Source organism: Macaca nemestrina, chromosome 11 (genome assembly GCF_043159975.1).
Source record: "Macaca nemestrina isolate mMacNem1 chromosome 11, mMacNem.hap1, whole genome shotgun sequence".
Taxonomy (NCBI): domain Eukaryota; kingdom Metazoa; phylum Chordata; class Mammalia; order Primates; family Cercopithecidae; genus Macaca; species Macaca nemestrina.
The window spans coordinates 83,725,392-83,742,127 of record NC_092135.1 but is presented as its reverse complement, the minus strand read 5'-3'; the positions used below and the strand labels follow the sequence as shown (position 1 = coordinate 83,742,127).

General features: G+C 36.9%; 1 protein-coding gene and 1 long non-coding RNA gene across 5 annotated transcripts in view; one reads left to right on the top strand and one right to left on the bottom strand.

Moving 5' to 3' along the window:
* Positions 1-7,303, bottom strand: part of LOC105468262 (fibrous sheath interacting protein 2) — a 95,130-nt gene extending 87,827 nt beyond the window's left edge. The window contains exons 1-5 of one of the 2 annotated variants that reach the window (XM_011718362.3): positions 7,132-7,303; positions 6,654-6,779; positions 2,832-2,993; positions 1,697-1,786; positions 228-367 (exon numbers count right to left, since the gene is read on the bottom strand). In XM_011718362.3, coding sequence (XP_011716664.3) covers positions 228-367; positions 1,697-1,786; positions 2,832-2,993; positions 6,654-6,779; positions 7,132-7,230 — 617 coding nt within the window. In that variant the 5' untranslated portion in view covers positions 7,231-7,303. The remainder of the gene's footprint in view (positions 1-227; positions 368-1,696; positions 1,787-2,831; positions 2,994-6,653; positions 6,780-7,131) is intronic. The other variant, XM_071073026.1, reaches the window with a different exon arrangement.
* LOC105468261 (uncharacterized) overlaps positions 7,289-16,736 on the top strand; it is a 110,623-nt gene continuing 101,175 nt past the window's right edge. For all 3 annotated transcript variants that reach the window (XR_011609913.1, XR_011609914.1, XR_011609915.1), the window contains exons 1-2: positions 7,289-7,556; positions 9,980-10,056. This is a non-coding gene — a long non-coding RNA (uncharacterized lncRNA). The remainder of the gene's footprint in view (positions 7,557-9,979; positions 10,057-16,736) is intronic.

Sequence of the window (16,736 nt, the reverse complement as noted above, 5' to 3'; positions counted from 1 at the left end):
TTTTCTTTCAATAACCAGTTTGGCTTATCCCTTGGGCTTCCAGCAACCCTAACTCCTCTGGTAGAAAATTCTTCCACCTCTTGGTTTCACTTACTTCCTCTCCACTCTGAGGGATCCAGGAGAGTGGTGTCTAGTACTTAAAAAATTGTCTTCAATTCTTTCTAGCATTTTCCAGCTTATTTGGTTCCACAACATACACATAAAATGTACATCAACTTTAATCTTACCTATGCCTCATTAGCCGCTCCTGGTCCTTAATAGATTCGCTGCCCTCCTTTAACAACCAGTTTTGGACTTGTGCAACATCACAATGTTGAGGGATTTGATTGTTTTCCGGTACGTTATGTAGTTGTTTTGCAAGTATTCTCTATTTAAGAAATGTGTGTATTACATATAAATAATTTTTTTTATGTTTCCCCGAAATAAAACCATTTAAATTCCTATATTTTATAAATGCTTATTTCTGTTTAATTGTATTTACATCTATTTTGAATCCATTAAAGACACAGACAAGTTAACCAAAATTAAGATTTATCTCTCTGAAAATAAAAGGTAAACATTTCAGTTTATTTGTCCACCTATTCTAAATAAGGTAAATAAAAATATGCAGGAAGCAGAGAAGAAACACTGGGTACAGAATGAAGTGGGGAAAATACAGAATACTTAGAAATATAGTGAAGTCTTTCTCGTTTGTATTTAACCCTTTTATCTTTAGGACATACATTTGCAAACACTCATATAAATACACTTTTCTCATTTCGATCCAAACCTCTTGACCCTAAAATCTGAATTCACACAAGCGCGCGCACACACACACACACATACACACATCTTTGAGTCAAAAATCTAAAGGAAGTCACTATCCATAACCATTCACTCTACACCCAGTCATTCTATTTCACATTCAAGAACAACATTTTTACTGAATGAATACAGGTGCTCATGTATGAATACAAACACAGAGTGTACATATTCTTGAATCACTGTAGAACACTACAGGTATTTATTGTTCTTTTCCTATAGCTCAAACTATTTTAGCTTTCAACTTAAGAATCTTTCTGCCGGCTGGGCGCGGTGGCTCAAGCCTGTAATCCCAGCACTTTGGGAGGCCGAGATGGGCGGATCACGAGGTCAGGAGATCGAGACCATCCTGGCTAACACGGTGAAACCCCGTCTCTACTAAGAAATACAAAAAAAAATAGCCGGGCGAGGTGGCGGGCGCCTGTAGTCCCAGCTATTCGGGAGGCTGAGGCCGGAGAATGGCGTGAACCTGGGAGGCGGAGCTTGCAGTGAGCTGAGATCCGGCCACTGCACTCCAGCCTGGGCTACAGAGCTAGACTCCGTCTCAAAAAAAAAAAAAAAAAAAAAAAAAAAAAGAATCTTTCTGCCACAAGAGATGTTTATTATTGGCCTTAGCTCTGGGGGAAACAATACATCTGACTAGCAATTTAATTATTGAATTATGCCAGCTACCACTGGTGTGTTGATAGATGACCCAGTCCCTTTCCCATTCTTGGCCAAATATAGCAAAATTCAAATATTGTTTATTCCTACTCTAAATTTTCACTTGGAAAAAATAGTCAATTATTTTGTCAATAATAAAGGGTCAAAATATGATTAAAAGAACACTCTACATATAAACAAGAATTTCTTCCAAACTCTGTGTAAATAAACCAAATTTAAGTATTGAACTTACTTGTTCTCTTAGATAGTTTCTCTCAAAGTCTAATTTTAAACTGGTAAGATATTGCCTGTACTTATTCAATTCTCTCAAGGTACATACAACCTACAAACAAAAATGAAAACACATGGATATTTAAAAAAATGTTAAGTATGTTAATAATATATAAATATTTTAAATATATTCTTTAAATCATTAAATTGATTTAAAAATCACTTTAATAGCAGTGACATAAAATTCAATGACATTTTGGCATAAAGAGTAATAAACTGCTAACAATCTTGTAAGTAGTATCTCTCAGCATTTGTTAAGCAGCAAGAAATTTCTATCCAAAAACATTACTTAGGCTGAGGCAGGAGTATCTCTTAAGGTCAGGAGTTTGAGATGAGCCTGGGCAACATAGCAAGACCCCATCTCTAAAAAAAAAAAATAAAATAACCAGCTCGGACGGCCTGTGTCTGTAGTCCCAGCTACTCAGGATGCTGATGCAGGAACACAGCTTTAGCCCAGGAGGTCCAGGCACCAGTGAGCCATGATTGCACCATTGCACTCCTGTGTAGGCAACAAAGTGAGAACCTGTCTCTAAAAAATATGTACATATTGCTTTATTAACATTACTTATATTGTAAAAGGAGTTTAGTCCATACAATTAGAGTTATCACAGTAATAATTTCAATTAGCTGTAACTGGATTATAATTTTAAGTGTAATAACATTGTTCAACTCCAATAAGGATATACTCTATGAAGGTTCTAACAGACTGAATTTTGCTAAGTTTCTATTTCATCTAAAGATTTTAAAAATATATGGAACATAATTCTTGACAAGTATACAGTGCCGTTAAAGACAGAGAAAGAAGGCTATAATACATGTGGGAAAATTAATATATCTTTGTGTTCTCAAGTTATTTGTCAATAATCTTCTGGTATTACAAAGAAAAAACGTGAAGGAAGAAGTACGTTCATTTAGCAACAACTGTTATCTGATTTCTCTTGATTCAAATATGGAGAAATTGATAGAACTGCCTATTAAATATTGTCTCATGACCAAGTTAAAAGTGACACAGGCCCCCCAAGTGAGGTATAGAAACAAGTTTATATCATGTTTTAAAGTGTTTAATTGATTAAAAAAAGAAGTGATTTTCAACCCACTTTATTATTGCTGGTGATGTAGCCACCTTTCTTTAATCTCTTCAAAATATCTTTGCGCTTATAGTATGCTTTTAAATGTGGATCATGGAGGCTTTTATATTGGGTTTCCAAAAGTCGACAATAGGGATCAGTCAGGTTAAAACCATAAGAAGGTCGAAAAAGCTGCAAACACAGATTCAAAAATACGTAAAATTAATGTATTTTCACTTTAAATAATCTATCAAAATGATTAGAACATTCATTGAAAATAAAATGTGTCAGAAGAATCTGAAGTGGGGAAAAAGAGCCACAGAAAAATTGGAGTTGGGCATGTTTTCCTGCCTTTCCCTTCCTCTCTCCTTACCTGCATAAATTACCCCAAAGACTCACCTTCACCTAATCAGTTCCTCCTCTAATCCTCTTCAGCCCCTGACTCTCAGCCAAATAAGAAAAGAGCAGAGGAAAAGAAAGGGAATATATTTCTTTTCATACAGTTTGTTTTAAGGTACAAAGCCAACACTAGGATTCTCTTCTCCTCCTCCCTCTCTCAAATCAAAATATTCTATTCAAAACATAAAAGGATTAATAGTAAGTATGATTATATTTCAATCACCTTAAAATGAACAAAAAAACAGAAAATGTTTCATCAAAATTTATGAAAATAACTTTAACAAATAGTAGAAGCAAAACTTAGATGTTAACGATTTTGAGTTAAAGAGTCATTGCCTCTTGGGGCTTTTAATGCAAGAAACCAACAATCTCTGAGTGCTAGAGTAAGAAGAATACCTAAGGTCTATATTATGCAGTTCACCGTATTAAATAACCAATTTTAAAGAATATTGATAGAAATTGAAGTTTTTCTATTTGTGTGAAGACCAAATACGCCTTTAGGCAATAGTCATTAACACATAAAAGGAGGAAAAGATAATCAGTTACTAGTCATGTTTTTACATCTGCTGCATTAGAGAAAACAGCTGAGTTATTCAATCTCACCATGAATTAGCAAAGTGAGTTTTTGGTTTGAGTTCTGTTAGTTTTTCAATAGCAGGATGGTGAAAATGGCTTATTGGGGGACCTCTGAAATAGAAAAAGTAGAGAATTAGAGTAGGAAATTGTGTTAATGTTTTTACATCCCTTTCTGTTTTAAGTTTGCTGGGCCAGAAAAACATAAGTTTTATAATAGTTCAAAATAATGTTAAATCAGGAATTGGCTCAGGAGACAGATAATTGGAGTATGTGAGTAATATGGGAAACCAGAGAGCATCTGCCCTGTTTTCCGGTATGAAATTCAATTTATACTACCACTACAACACTAAGCACCAATCCCGACATGTCTGGAGGCACCAATTTGTGACCTCTGTTTCCAGTCTAGCTGTAACCACAGATGCAGTCCAACTCCTGAACACTATGGCGTCTGACTGGGTTGGACCCTAATAAGAACTCTCGAAAGGTAGGTAGGAGAACGCTTTGCATATGGGTAAAAGGTAGATGAGAGGAACAAAATAAGATACTAGCTCTTCCTTTGCATTTAAAAGTTTCTTTAAGTTTCTGACCTCTTGTTTAACATTAAACTTTAATTCCTTCCAAGGAGCCTAATCAGAAAACTAGATTACCTGATTACCAATGCTCTACTGAGAAGGCAAAGAAAGAACTCATAAAGGAAGAAAGTCTTAAATTAAGTGACTCCACATACAAAGCCCAGATCTTTCCTGGAAGGGAAATAATCAATAATAATAAGTCAAGGAGTGGATTGAATATTTCTTTCAGATGTTGACATTTAGCTGTAAACTTTTTAAAAATGTTACCTTTTAGCTGTGACTTTTAGCATATGTTTCTCAAGACCAAACCTGAGCTACTGACCTGTAAACTAAGAACGCCTTTAAACAAATCCACTCATTTCAGCCAGAGTAACCTTTCTATTGACAATTAAAATAACTGGTTGCTCTTAAAATGTCAGTATTAACCATTACCTCATGAAGGAGAGTACACTGAAAGAGAAAATTCTTCAGAGAAACTAGTATGGTGCCCAATTATCATTAAATGAATAAATTTAGGGAGAATTAATGTAATAAACAATAGAGAGAACATCTTTTTGAAAAGCAGTAGACAAGTGAATTAATGGTCGACAGAGAAAATGGCAATAGAGTAAAAAGAATATATTTGAGGGAGGAGACAAAAGTCGCAGTTCTAAGTTTATACGCTAAAGAGGAATTATATCACCTGTAATGGAATAAATTTCAAGCACGTTTTTGCAAAGTTAGTTTGTGTTTGTGACTCAAATTGTGTGAAGTTGGTATATTTGTAGTTCACTTGCTCTAATCTAGTAGATTAGGTTTTTTTTAAGGGCAATTATACTTTTTTCAGAAACAAAACTTGTTTTAAGAAATCATGTTTATTTAGTGTGTTAGATTGACAGTATGCCCCCAAAATTCATATATAATCCTAACCTTCAATGTGATGGCCTTAGGAACTGGGGCCTTGGGGGATAATTAAGTCATAAGGGTGGAGTCCTCATCAAGAGAGATAATGTTCCTATAAAAGAGACCACAGGAAACTCTCTATCCTTCTTTCTACCATGCAGGGAGGTAATAATGAAAGGACTACAAAGGGCCCCCACCAGAATCTGACCATGCTGTTGTTCTGATCTTGGACTTCCAGCTCCAGAACAATGATAAATAAGTTATTTCTAAGCCACCCAGTCTATGGTACATTGTTATAACAGCCTGAACTGAATAAGACATTATGCAAGTATCAAATACCAAGGGGTTCTACTTATTTCTGATGACATCATAGACATTATAAGGGTAAGTGGGCCACTTAGAATTCTTTCCTGTAGAACTTTTTGCAAAACTGATAAAAGCAACCAGTCAACAAGAATGTACTAAACCTCCTTCAGCATTGACTACTTAGTCAAAGGCTGGGGAGGTTTGGGGGTAGGTGTGGTGTTGAGGACTAAAAACATGAAAAGGCTTAAGGGAAGTATACACTATAATCCAGTATGATTAAGTATGGTTTGTATAAGTGAGATCATACAAATCAAGGGCAATGTGAACTCTAAACAAAAATAAGTTAATGGCGGGCTATCACAGTTCAGAGAGTCTTGATCGCTCAGATTCATAGACTGGGGAGAAGAAGACAAGGTATGCCAGGTTTGGGGGCAAAGTTGACAAAATACGTAAGTATTAGCACGGTATTTATGGGTAGGTGTGAAAGACTCAACTTGAAGAAGCTGAGCCTCTCTAGTTGGAAACAATACTGTATGGAAAGGCTGGGGCAAATTATGGAGTCTCTTCCTTATTGAGGCAGGGCTTTCTTTCATTAAAGTAAGGTTAAAGTACTAAACACATTAACTCATTTTAAGTCCCACTGTTTCGGTTCTTTTTTTATTTTTCTCTATGTGTAAAATAGAATTCAACTCAAAACAAAATAATGTTTCCCGTAAAGGGAGTTTGGTCCAAGATACTGTCAGTTAAAATCGTAACACATAATTAAATGGCAGCTAGCACTAATAACCTTTCACCTTCTAAACATGTTTCTAAGTACATCAAAACTTACTATATAGGTATATATGAAGTTTTATTATAAGGAATATTAATATCATACCGTGAATTGTAAATTAAGGACTAAGAATCTAAACTTTCTGGAATATTATTATGTCCAAACCATATTAGATGAAAGTGCTTCATATGCATTCTAAGCAATACCTTTGGTCAGATGTGGGATTTGTTTTTTCCTGTAAATGTTGATGCAAATTCCTTTAATGGATTTTGTATGATGCAGCCTCTGAATTGAATAGCAAGTAGTAAAGGGTAAAGGAAAGAAAGATGATAAAAACTTGTTCACCTTTTCACCGAAATTCGTAGTATAGAATACAGCATGGCTTCCTGGGATCACAGGCAGCTTGACCCCGAGAGGTAGGTCCAGTAGCTGAGCCGGTCCAACCCCTGCAAAGTGGGTTTTGTGCACGCCCTGTCAGACACAATTGGAGAGTTTTGTCTTTCCTTTTAGACAGTATTCGTTTAGTTTAGACCAATCTACTTCCACTGCAACCAAAGACTCCGAAGAATTACACAATCAGGGTTCGGGGCATTCTGAAGTCCTCCCATTTTCCCTGGTCACCAGCTCTCCTGGCGTCCCGCGCCTGCCAGTTGCGGCCAGTACAGTCCGAGCCACCACCACCGTCCCCGGGCGCCGCAAGAGGGCAGTCTCCTGAAGGGGGACAGTTGGGAGCCTCGCGACCCGCGTGTGGCGACCCCTGCCCCGCTCCCCAGCAGGCCTGCGGCCGCCAGAGGGCGACGCCGCCCAGCTTGCGGCCACTCACGTCTCCGCACTGCTGGGTGTCCGCAGCTAGGACGCTGGCGACCGTCTTGGTGACGGCGATATTGGCAGGCTTGGAGCAGGCGCCGAGGTACAGTTCCATGGCCGGCACGGGCCCCCTCAGCCTCTTCCTCACCCGTCCCGCTCTCCTTCTCTCGCACCCCGTTGTCCCTCTGTCCCGACCTGACCAAGAATGGCCAGAACCCAACGACCGCAGCCCCGCCCCCCGCGTTCCAGGCTTCCAATGGTAGCGGCCCCAGAAGGGCGGTGGCCTCCTGAGGGGCGGCTCGCGCCAGTGCCTAGAGCGCCCTCTGAGCTGGGAAAGTCCGTCCTAGAGGCCGGATCTGAGAGGAGCACAGTTGAAACTTCATCTTTCTCTGAAACCATCATCCCTTAGCCAATCCTAACGAAAAAGTATAAGCTTTGTTGGTGGGTAACTGGTTCATTTCCTCTGGCCTCCGAGGAGCCCTGTTCCGTTCAATAAAAATTCCCGAGTGATTGTTTTCGCCCTTTCTACATCTTCCCCCATAGGCGCCACACCCCAACCCCAGGCTCCCACAACTTCTTCCCACACCAGGTCCACAAGGCAGACGCGTTGGCTTCAGGAGTTCATTGCCTTCCTCCTGCCTCCTCTGTCCCCTAGGTTTCCTTCTCCTTTCTAGCGCTCTTTACCACTCTCCCACTGCCTCCTCTCTGCTCCTGCCGCTTGATCCTATTTAACTCTTTCTCCTCAACCATCCAGCCGAAATTTATAAAGTGCTTGACCCTTCTGGGCCAGTCATTGAGCTAGGCACTGGGTAGGACACAGCCGTGAGTAAAATATGGCCCCTGCCTGTAAGAAGCTAACTAGACTGGGAGTATTCTGAGGGCAGAGACAGTATGTGTCTAACCCACCTGTTGTTTAGACTTAGCTTCATACTTTCTTTGGGCCACTGCTGTTCTCTTTTATTTCTGGCCCGACTAGTAATAACAGTTACCATTTCTTGAGAATCTACTAGCTTACATATACTGTGCTAAACACCCTTTTAAACATTTATTTATTGTAATAGCCTTATCAATAATTACCCTTTATTTTTCAAAGATTGAGGAAGACTGACAATTGCTTTTAAATGGTGGCTCCTGAGACTGTTTTCTTAATCAGTGCACTCTGCTCTCTTTGTTGTAATTTCACACATGTGCTTAGGACTCTTAAATTTGAAATCTAAGCTTGGGATATAGTCTATTGCCAGCTTCCATATGGATATCCCACAGTCATCTTAAATTCAGTCTACTCAGATCTCAACACACACACACCCTTCACCAAACCAGGAAAAAAGCAAAGGCTTCTTCCTGCATTTCCCATCTCAGTGACAATACCAAAGTCTACCCAAGCCAAACTAAGGAATGCTTCCACATACTCCTTTTTCCCCTTTTCTACCATGTTTAGTTGGTCCCTAAGTCCCACTAATTTTATCACTAAAATTAATTTGCCTCATTCTATCTACTCCTACTTTACTCTCTTGGTTAAGCTGCTAATCATTCTTTGCTTATTTGCACCATTGCCACAGCCTTATAACATCTCCCTGCCACCCTCTATCCCAGCAATCCATCTTGTATCAATTTGATTTTTGATGGCAAACTGACCATTTATCTTCCTCACTTTAAACTCCCAACTGCCCTCAGCACAAAGTGTGTAATAGCCTCTGTTACTTGGTGTCTGTATCAGTTTCTTATTGCTAGCAAATCACCACAAACTTAGTGGCTTAAATTAGCACAAATATATTATCTTACAGTGATGGAGGTTAGTAGTCCAAAGTGAATCTCACTGGGCTGAAACCAGTGTATTGGAAGTGCTGTGTTTTTTCTGGAAGCTCTAGATCACAGCCTATGTTCTTGACCTTTCCAGCTTCTAGAAGCTGCCTCTTCCTCACAGGTTAAATCTGGCAATGTAGCATCTTCAAATCTCTCTCTGACTCAGACCTCTGCCTCCTTCTCTTCTATACAATTAAAGAATCTTTGTGATTACATAGGGTCCATCTAGGTTATCCATGCTAATTTATCTATCTTAATATCAGCTGATCAGCAACCTTAATTCCATTAGCAATCTTAATTCCTCCTTGCTATGAAATAGTCACATACTCAGTCTTGGAAATGAAGACATAGACATCTTTGGGGTACTATTATACTACCTTGCACAGCCCTGTTTTTGTCCGTTTCTGAGACATAACTCCCCTATACTACCTCTCAGAATTGAACCTCAAAAGACACCAAACTGTTTGTGGTTAGTTCTCTACATGGGGCCTGCTTATTCATGCATGATTCTGCATCTTTGTTTATGCCGTCCCCTCTGTCTGACAGCCCCTTTCAATTCACTGCTTGGCTAATTTCAATCAGCCTTTAAAACAACTCAAGTGTTACACCTCCAGGAAGTTTTTCTGACTTTCTAAGCTTTTGACAAATTCTCTCTCTCTGTGCTTTCTTCCATCTTAACATTTCCACATTACAGCAAGAATATCTGTTTACCTGTCAGTCTCCCTTTACTAGAATATAAATTCCTTTAGGGCAGGGGTTGGCTTATTCGACTTGTATGCACAGCACCTAGCATAGTGCTGAGCAAGCACTTAGTGAGCACTAAGTAAAATTTTGTTTCCTGACCTAGTCAGACATGAATGAGAACCCACTGAAAACTTTTAAGCTAATTATTGTTCTAGAAGAACACCCTGGCAACAATTTTGAAGCTGGATTTATGGGGATGAGAATAAAGATCTGGGAGACTTCATGATTTGTAGACATGCAGAGAATGGATTTGAGAAAATTTTAAGAAGAAAACTTTCAAAACTTTGAGCTCTTCCTCATCTCACCTACTTTTAAAGGAACAGAGTTGGTGGGAATCATTGCTGTGAGAAGCTGACGGTGGTGGATGACAAGGTTGAATTTCCAGAGGAAATAGGTAAGCCAGAAAAAATGAATTCTCAAAAAAAATGAAAGAAAAATCCACATCAAATAGGTGAGTTCTATTTATAAGGAAAGCAAATGGAAAAGAAGAAGTCTACAGTGTAGATAAAATATCTATGACATTTATATGTAAAGGAGAATTTGTTGTATTCTTGGAAAAGTTAGAGGAGTATTATGAACATTGTTCATTATGAACTCAGTTCATAAAACTGAGGTTTTATGAACATTGGGGTATTTTCGGAGACTTTATTGTCCTTTTCTACATAACAAACCGTTTCCAAAATTTAGTAACTTTAAACAATGATTTATTACTTCTCACAGTTCTCTGGGTTTGCTGGTGTTGTTTGGGTTTGCTGGTGCTGTTTGGGTTTGCATTTGCTTAGCTAGGGCTGGATCATCTAGGATGGCTTCACTCACATGTCTGGGCTCTCAGACAAAAACAAACAGGCTGGAATGATTGAGATGGCTGGATCACTGTCTACATGTATTCTTTTCATTCTCCAGGAAGTTAGGCAATACGGTTTTACATTTTAGTTTCAAGACTTCCAGCATCAAGACTGAATAAACATTAATGTGCTTATGTGCTTCTGAAGTATTTACTCACATCACGTTTGTTATTGTCCGACATAGAAGGAAACTAGCTACATAAAGACATGGATACACTAAGGCTCCCATTCATAGGGCTCATTGCCTCAGAAATCTACCAAAGATCACTCTCTGATCAAATGATTCACATTCCTTCTATATTCAAAACACACTTACCTCTCCTAAGACTACCAAGAGTCTCATTCAGTAATGTGATTAGGCTTAAAAATTTAGTGTTTTGTAATCTACAATTATGTCCATGGACAGCTATTTGAATACTGCCTGTATGAATTCAAAGACCTATGAACTAAAAAACAAGTTGGGTTAATAATCTATATATGAAAAACCAATTTCTCCAAAACCTTAGGCTTAAAGCAACATTAATTACTTATTGTGTCTAGTGGTTTCTCTTTGGGTTTGGAGATTCAGATGAGGCACAGAGGAGACAGTTGCTCTCTGTTCTATGATGTTTGGAACTTCAGCTGACAGACTTGAAGACTAATAGCTGGAATCAGCTCCTTCAAAGTTATAGGAGAAAATTTTCTCCTTTTGGGTCTTACTTTTGAGAACTGTTAGAGAAGACCAGAAGAGACCTCAGTTTAGGATTAATTATTGTTTTATTCTCCACACTCCACCCAATGACTCATCCCATCGAAGCTTTTCCAGCCTAGCTGGTGGGAACAGGTAATGTTTACAGCTGTTGGTGGAAGCCCAGTACTATCTCTTTTGAGTGATTATTTTCCATGGCATATGGTAGTTTTCTCACAGTGTTCTGACAAATAGGCAGGAAATACTCAACGACAATTCTCCACACATCTTGAAAGTTCTTGTTCCATGCAGCTGTCCTCTCTCTACTTTGCTTTTGCATACTCTAATTATATCTGCCTTCCTGGGCTCTGGGTTCTGTCTCCTGAACTCAGGGAGTCAGATGAGCTCCATCTGGATTCTCCCTCCTTATGCTGTGGTTTGAAAGTTCTCTCAAGTTTTATCAATATGCCTCACCTCTTTTGTTTATTGTTTTTCAGAGATCATTGACCATTCTCTGATCTAGTGTCTTGAAAATTATTGCTTCATATATTTTGTTTGTTTGTAGATGTTTCAGGGCATATCTTCTCCATGGTACTCTGTCTTGAGAGGAAATACAACTCAATTTTGCTTGTGATAATCAGTGTAGAGTTTTTAATTCTTTAGCTAATAATTATTTTATTTGGAGAAAATCCTGCATATATGAATGTTAGTAGATGTTCAATCCACTTTTTACTGAAATTAAGATGGGGCACATATTTTCATTTGGCATGCCTTGGAGGAGGGTCAAGGGCATGTGACTTTGTCTGAGAAGGAATTAATTCAAAGACTCTTGTACAGCTAAGGACCATGAAGTCAGGGTTAATGTCTGGTTACAGCACAAGCAAAAACATTTTAATCCAACTACATCTGTGGCTTTATGTTGTGTTTCCATTTTCCTCAACTTGAATTATTTCAGACCTTCTTAAATATTCTCTGAGCTTTCTCAAATATTTTCTCTCTAGGTTAGCCAGGCTGGTTTTCTATTACTTTCAACCCAAAGTCCTAGCTTATATAATAATCACTGTACTCCCAGGTTTTCCTCATTTTTATTTATCATTTCTTAATGTAACTATATAAGCAGAATATTTAAATGTTTGGGTTTTACCACCTCCTTATGTCTAACTGAGAAACAAAATACAAGATCTTTCGGATCCTCTGTTGGTCAGGATTTTCAAGAAAAACAGAACCAACAGGGGATATGTGTTTATGTGTCTGTGTGTGTGTATATTCCTCTCTCTATCTACTGAGAGCTGTCTACGTATGCCAGTAGCCCAGCAAGCTGAGAAAGAATTGCTGTTTGAACCCAAAGGCAGTCTGTTGGCAGAATTTCTCCTTGGTTGGGGGAAATTAGTACTTGTTATGTTAAGTCCTGCAACTGATTGGATGAGACCCACTCATATTGTGAAGGGCAATCTACTTGACTCAGTGTCCACTGTTTTAAATGTTAGTCTCATCCAGAAAACACCCTCATAGAAATATTCCAAATGTTAGACCAAATATCTGGGTGCTGGATCTCAGCCACAATGATATGTAGAATTAAACCTCACAGATCTCCATTTTTTGTCTATTTCATTAACCGGAGCTAATTTCTGAATCCAAAAAATAGAAATAATCGTTTTAATTTAGAAAAAGCATTCCAATTTAAGTTATACTCCTTAAAACACAATATTTAATTAATGAACTATTATGTTGATTCAATCTAGCCATAAACTTTTCCATTTATTTTAATTTGTATGTAGTTATATATACTATATGTAGTTATATATACTATACGTAGTTATGTATACCATATGTAGTTATATATACTTTCTTAATTTCTTGAATGCTTAAGGTTCCATTTGATTATTTTTGCTTTCATCTAATATTTGACATATATTCTTAATAATGCCACCTTTTAATTAATATTTGGTTGACTGATATCTCACAATAACCTTATCTCTTTTTTCTAAGCCAGGTATTTTTAAATTAAAAATAAAAAGTAAACTTTTGTTTAAAATTACTTGTCTACTTTATCTTATATTGTCCAGGTTCAATAATTTAACCTGACAGCTTAAAATAATTAATATTAATACATTCATCAGAAAGTAGACATAATAAAATGTTTTTGATATTACCTTGTAGTGATCATAATTCATTTAACAGTTAAAAAGGCAGTCTGCACATAAAGCATATCTAAAATTGCTAGTAATAGTAGCTAGTATATTGTAATGTAATAGAATTACTTATAGCAGAATAGACTGAAACTAAGAAACTTGAGGAATTGACATTAACATTCTAAAATGACAGAAAGTTTCAAAGGTTTTAAAGGATTTTTTCCAGAAATGTACAGTAATGATTACAATGTAAAATCTAAAAAAAAAAAAAAAAGCCTGAGAAATAAATAGGAAAAGAAGAATAGATATATAAATCTATAGTAATTAAGGCTGAACATTAACTAGATTAAGGTTCAATGCTATAAAGTTGGTATATGCAGATACAGTAAAGGGCATAGTAATATAAATTCCATCACAGAAATGTAAACACCACATTAGAAGAGTGTATTAGTTTCTTAGAGCTCCTGTAACAAAGTACCACAAGCTGGGTATCTGAAAATAACTGAAATTTATTTCCTCACAGTTCTGGAGATTAGAAGTCCAAAAATCCAGGTGTTGACAAGGCCATGGTCTCTCTGAAGGCTCTCTTGAAGAATCTTTTCTTATTTCTTCCCTGCTTTTGGTGATTGCTGGCAATCCTTGGCATTTCTTATGTCACTCTAATCTCTGCTTCTGTCTGCACATGGCTGCTTCTGTCTGTGTGTATCCATGTGTCCACATTTATCTTCTCTTACAGGGATACCAATCATAGGATTAGAGCCCATATTAATCCTGTATGGCCTTATTTTGGCCAGATTACATATCTAAATATTCTATTTCCAAATAACTTCACATTTTGAGGTTCTGAGTGTACATGAATTTTATGAGGATCCATTTAAGGACAAAGGGTGAGAGAACATCTTGCTGATGAGGTAAGATCGGTATATTGGCATGTCATTAAAGACTTTGTTAAGGATATCGATTTGACAGAGGACTCAAGAGTCTGTCTAGTAATAACAAAAATATAGATATCAGAATCTTCATGATGTATGTGAGTTTCTAAAGGATTCCAGAATCTGCAGAAGAGCAGATGGAACGAAACCACCAAGACTCGTTTAATTGATTCATTACGAGTACCTATTTTTTTGTATTTTTGGAAAATAACTCCTTTGATGATGTTTTATGTAGTTTTCAAATAATTATCATTGTTAAGAAAGACAAAATGAAAACTTATATTAAAAATATAGTTAGGAACCACACAGTACCCTTTGATAATATGAGGTATATATCTTTGCCAGCATCTCACTCTTTAAAGTACATTGCATTGTACTTTGCATTGCTTTGTAATATATTTATCTTAGTGGTGTAGAAAAACTGATACTGAACACAGATTTCTGACCTGTTAAGTAGTTCACACCTTAAATAAAGGGCCCAAATTAAATATTGGTTGGAAAACTTATTCATCTATTTTCTCTCTGTCTCTTCTGTCTCTCTATGCGCGCGCGCGCACACACACACACACACACATACACGAAATATAAAATAAAAGGTAATGCTAAATACATTTTCAGTTCAAGCTTAAAATGTAAGGTAGTGAGACATATACCACATCATAAATGGAGAAAATTTCTTGGTAGTAAGAGACATTAAGAAAATATAGTGCAATTTTAATAGCACAGACTCAGGTGTAAGATTGCCTGTGTTTAAACCCTATTTATTTCAACTCTTGACTTGTTTCCTCATCTCTAAAATATCAAATCTTATGATATCATTGATTGGGTAGCATCAATAGGGACAATGATTTATAGTGATCAGTCTGCCCCATCTCTGTGTAGTCCTGATCATTGTACCATGTTATGTTATCTAGCTTAAAATCACAGAAAGACGTTGAGGAGCTGGACTTTCTGTTTTCTATAGCTTTTTTTCTTTATAATTATTGGAATAAATTGCTCTTACAATCTCAGTCACTGTTATATATGTTAGGTGTTTGGGGGAAAAAAGTTTGAAAAATAGCTAGAAAATATCATCCAGCAAAATGAGGATTTTTGTTTTATTAATCAAATGGCTGCAGTTTGTTTTTACAATTTGTCGTATTTCCAAAAATATTATAAAACAAAAGTCTTTCTGCTTATTAACTTTATATATAAGTGAAGAGTAAGCAATTTACTGTTATATAATTAATTTCCAGTAAAACTATATTAATACAAATAATAACATGTCCCATTTACTCCTCAATAAGTCTACTGTAGTTAGGAAGCCTTTAAAATGGTTCCAAATTATTCCTGCCTTTTGATATTTATACGCTTATGTAACCTCGAACACTTAAAAGTGAACTGTACCTAGTGACTAGCTTCTAACAAATATAATATGGTGATGATTTTGAAATGTTCGAGAAGGTGATGACTTTTGAAATGTTGCTTTCATCTTGCCCACCTTATTCTACTCTCTCATTCACTTACTATGAATGAAGCCAGCTGCCAGGTTGTAAACTATCTAAGGAGGAGACCATATGGCAAGGAACCGGGAAAGGCCTCTAGCCTACAACCAGGGATGACCATGAGCCCTTTGTCCAGCAGTCTTTGAGGAAGTGAATTCTGCCTACATTCAGGTGATGGGACTAGGAATCCAATCCTCTCGTAGTTCAGCCTCCAGATGAGACCTCAGCCCTGGCCAACAGTTTGTTCACAGCCTTGTAAGACATTTTGAGCCAGATGCACACAGCTAGGCTATGCCCAGGCTCCTGAGATGCAAAAACTGTGGGATACTAAATGTTTGCTGTTTTGAGTGGTTAGGTTTTAGAACAATTCATTTTATAGAAGTGGATAACTATCTTTACAATTTATTATTCATTGTTGTAGTCAGCTGACAAAGTATGTGATCCTTTCATTAACACTGTGAGACAGTTATTACAATCTCTATTTTTCAAAGAGGAACTTTGGATTGGAAGAAACTAAATAATGTGCCTGTCATCATAAAACTTTGAAATGAGCTGTATTACAAGGGATCATTCTTAACCAACAAATAGTTCTCCTTTCTCCTCATCATTTTTTAAAGTAAAATTATTTCTTACACCTTAAATCTTGAAAACTATGTAGATATTTGCTTCTCATGTTGGATTTCATCAGTATATAATTAGAAAAAAAGAATGGAAAACCAACATTAAAACCACCACATGGGCAGAGCTTCATCATCCACACTCTGCACCATGACTCTGATAAAGCCTGGCAGAGGCGTAAGGGGCAAGTTATGAAAGGATTGAGATAACAATTTCTTTTCTTGATTCTATATCACATGTTAAAAATACAATCATTAAACTATTTTATGCACTTCAATAATCCACTGATTCCATTTGCCAATTTATTATCAAAATTTATCATTATTTTCATCTATTTTAGCAATCTTCTATAATGAACAAAGAATAATATAAATTAACAACATTGTGCATGAAATA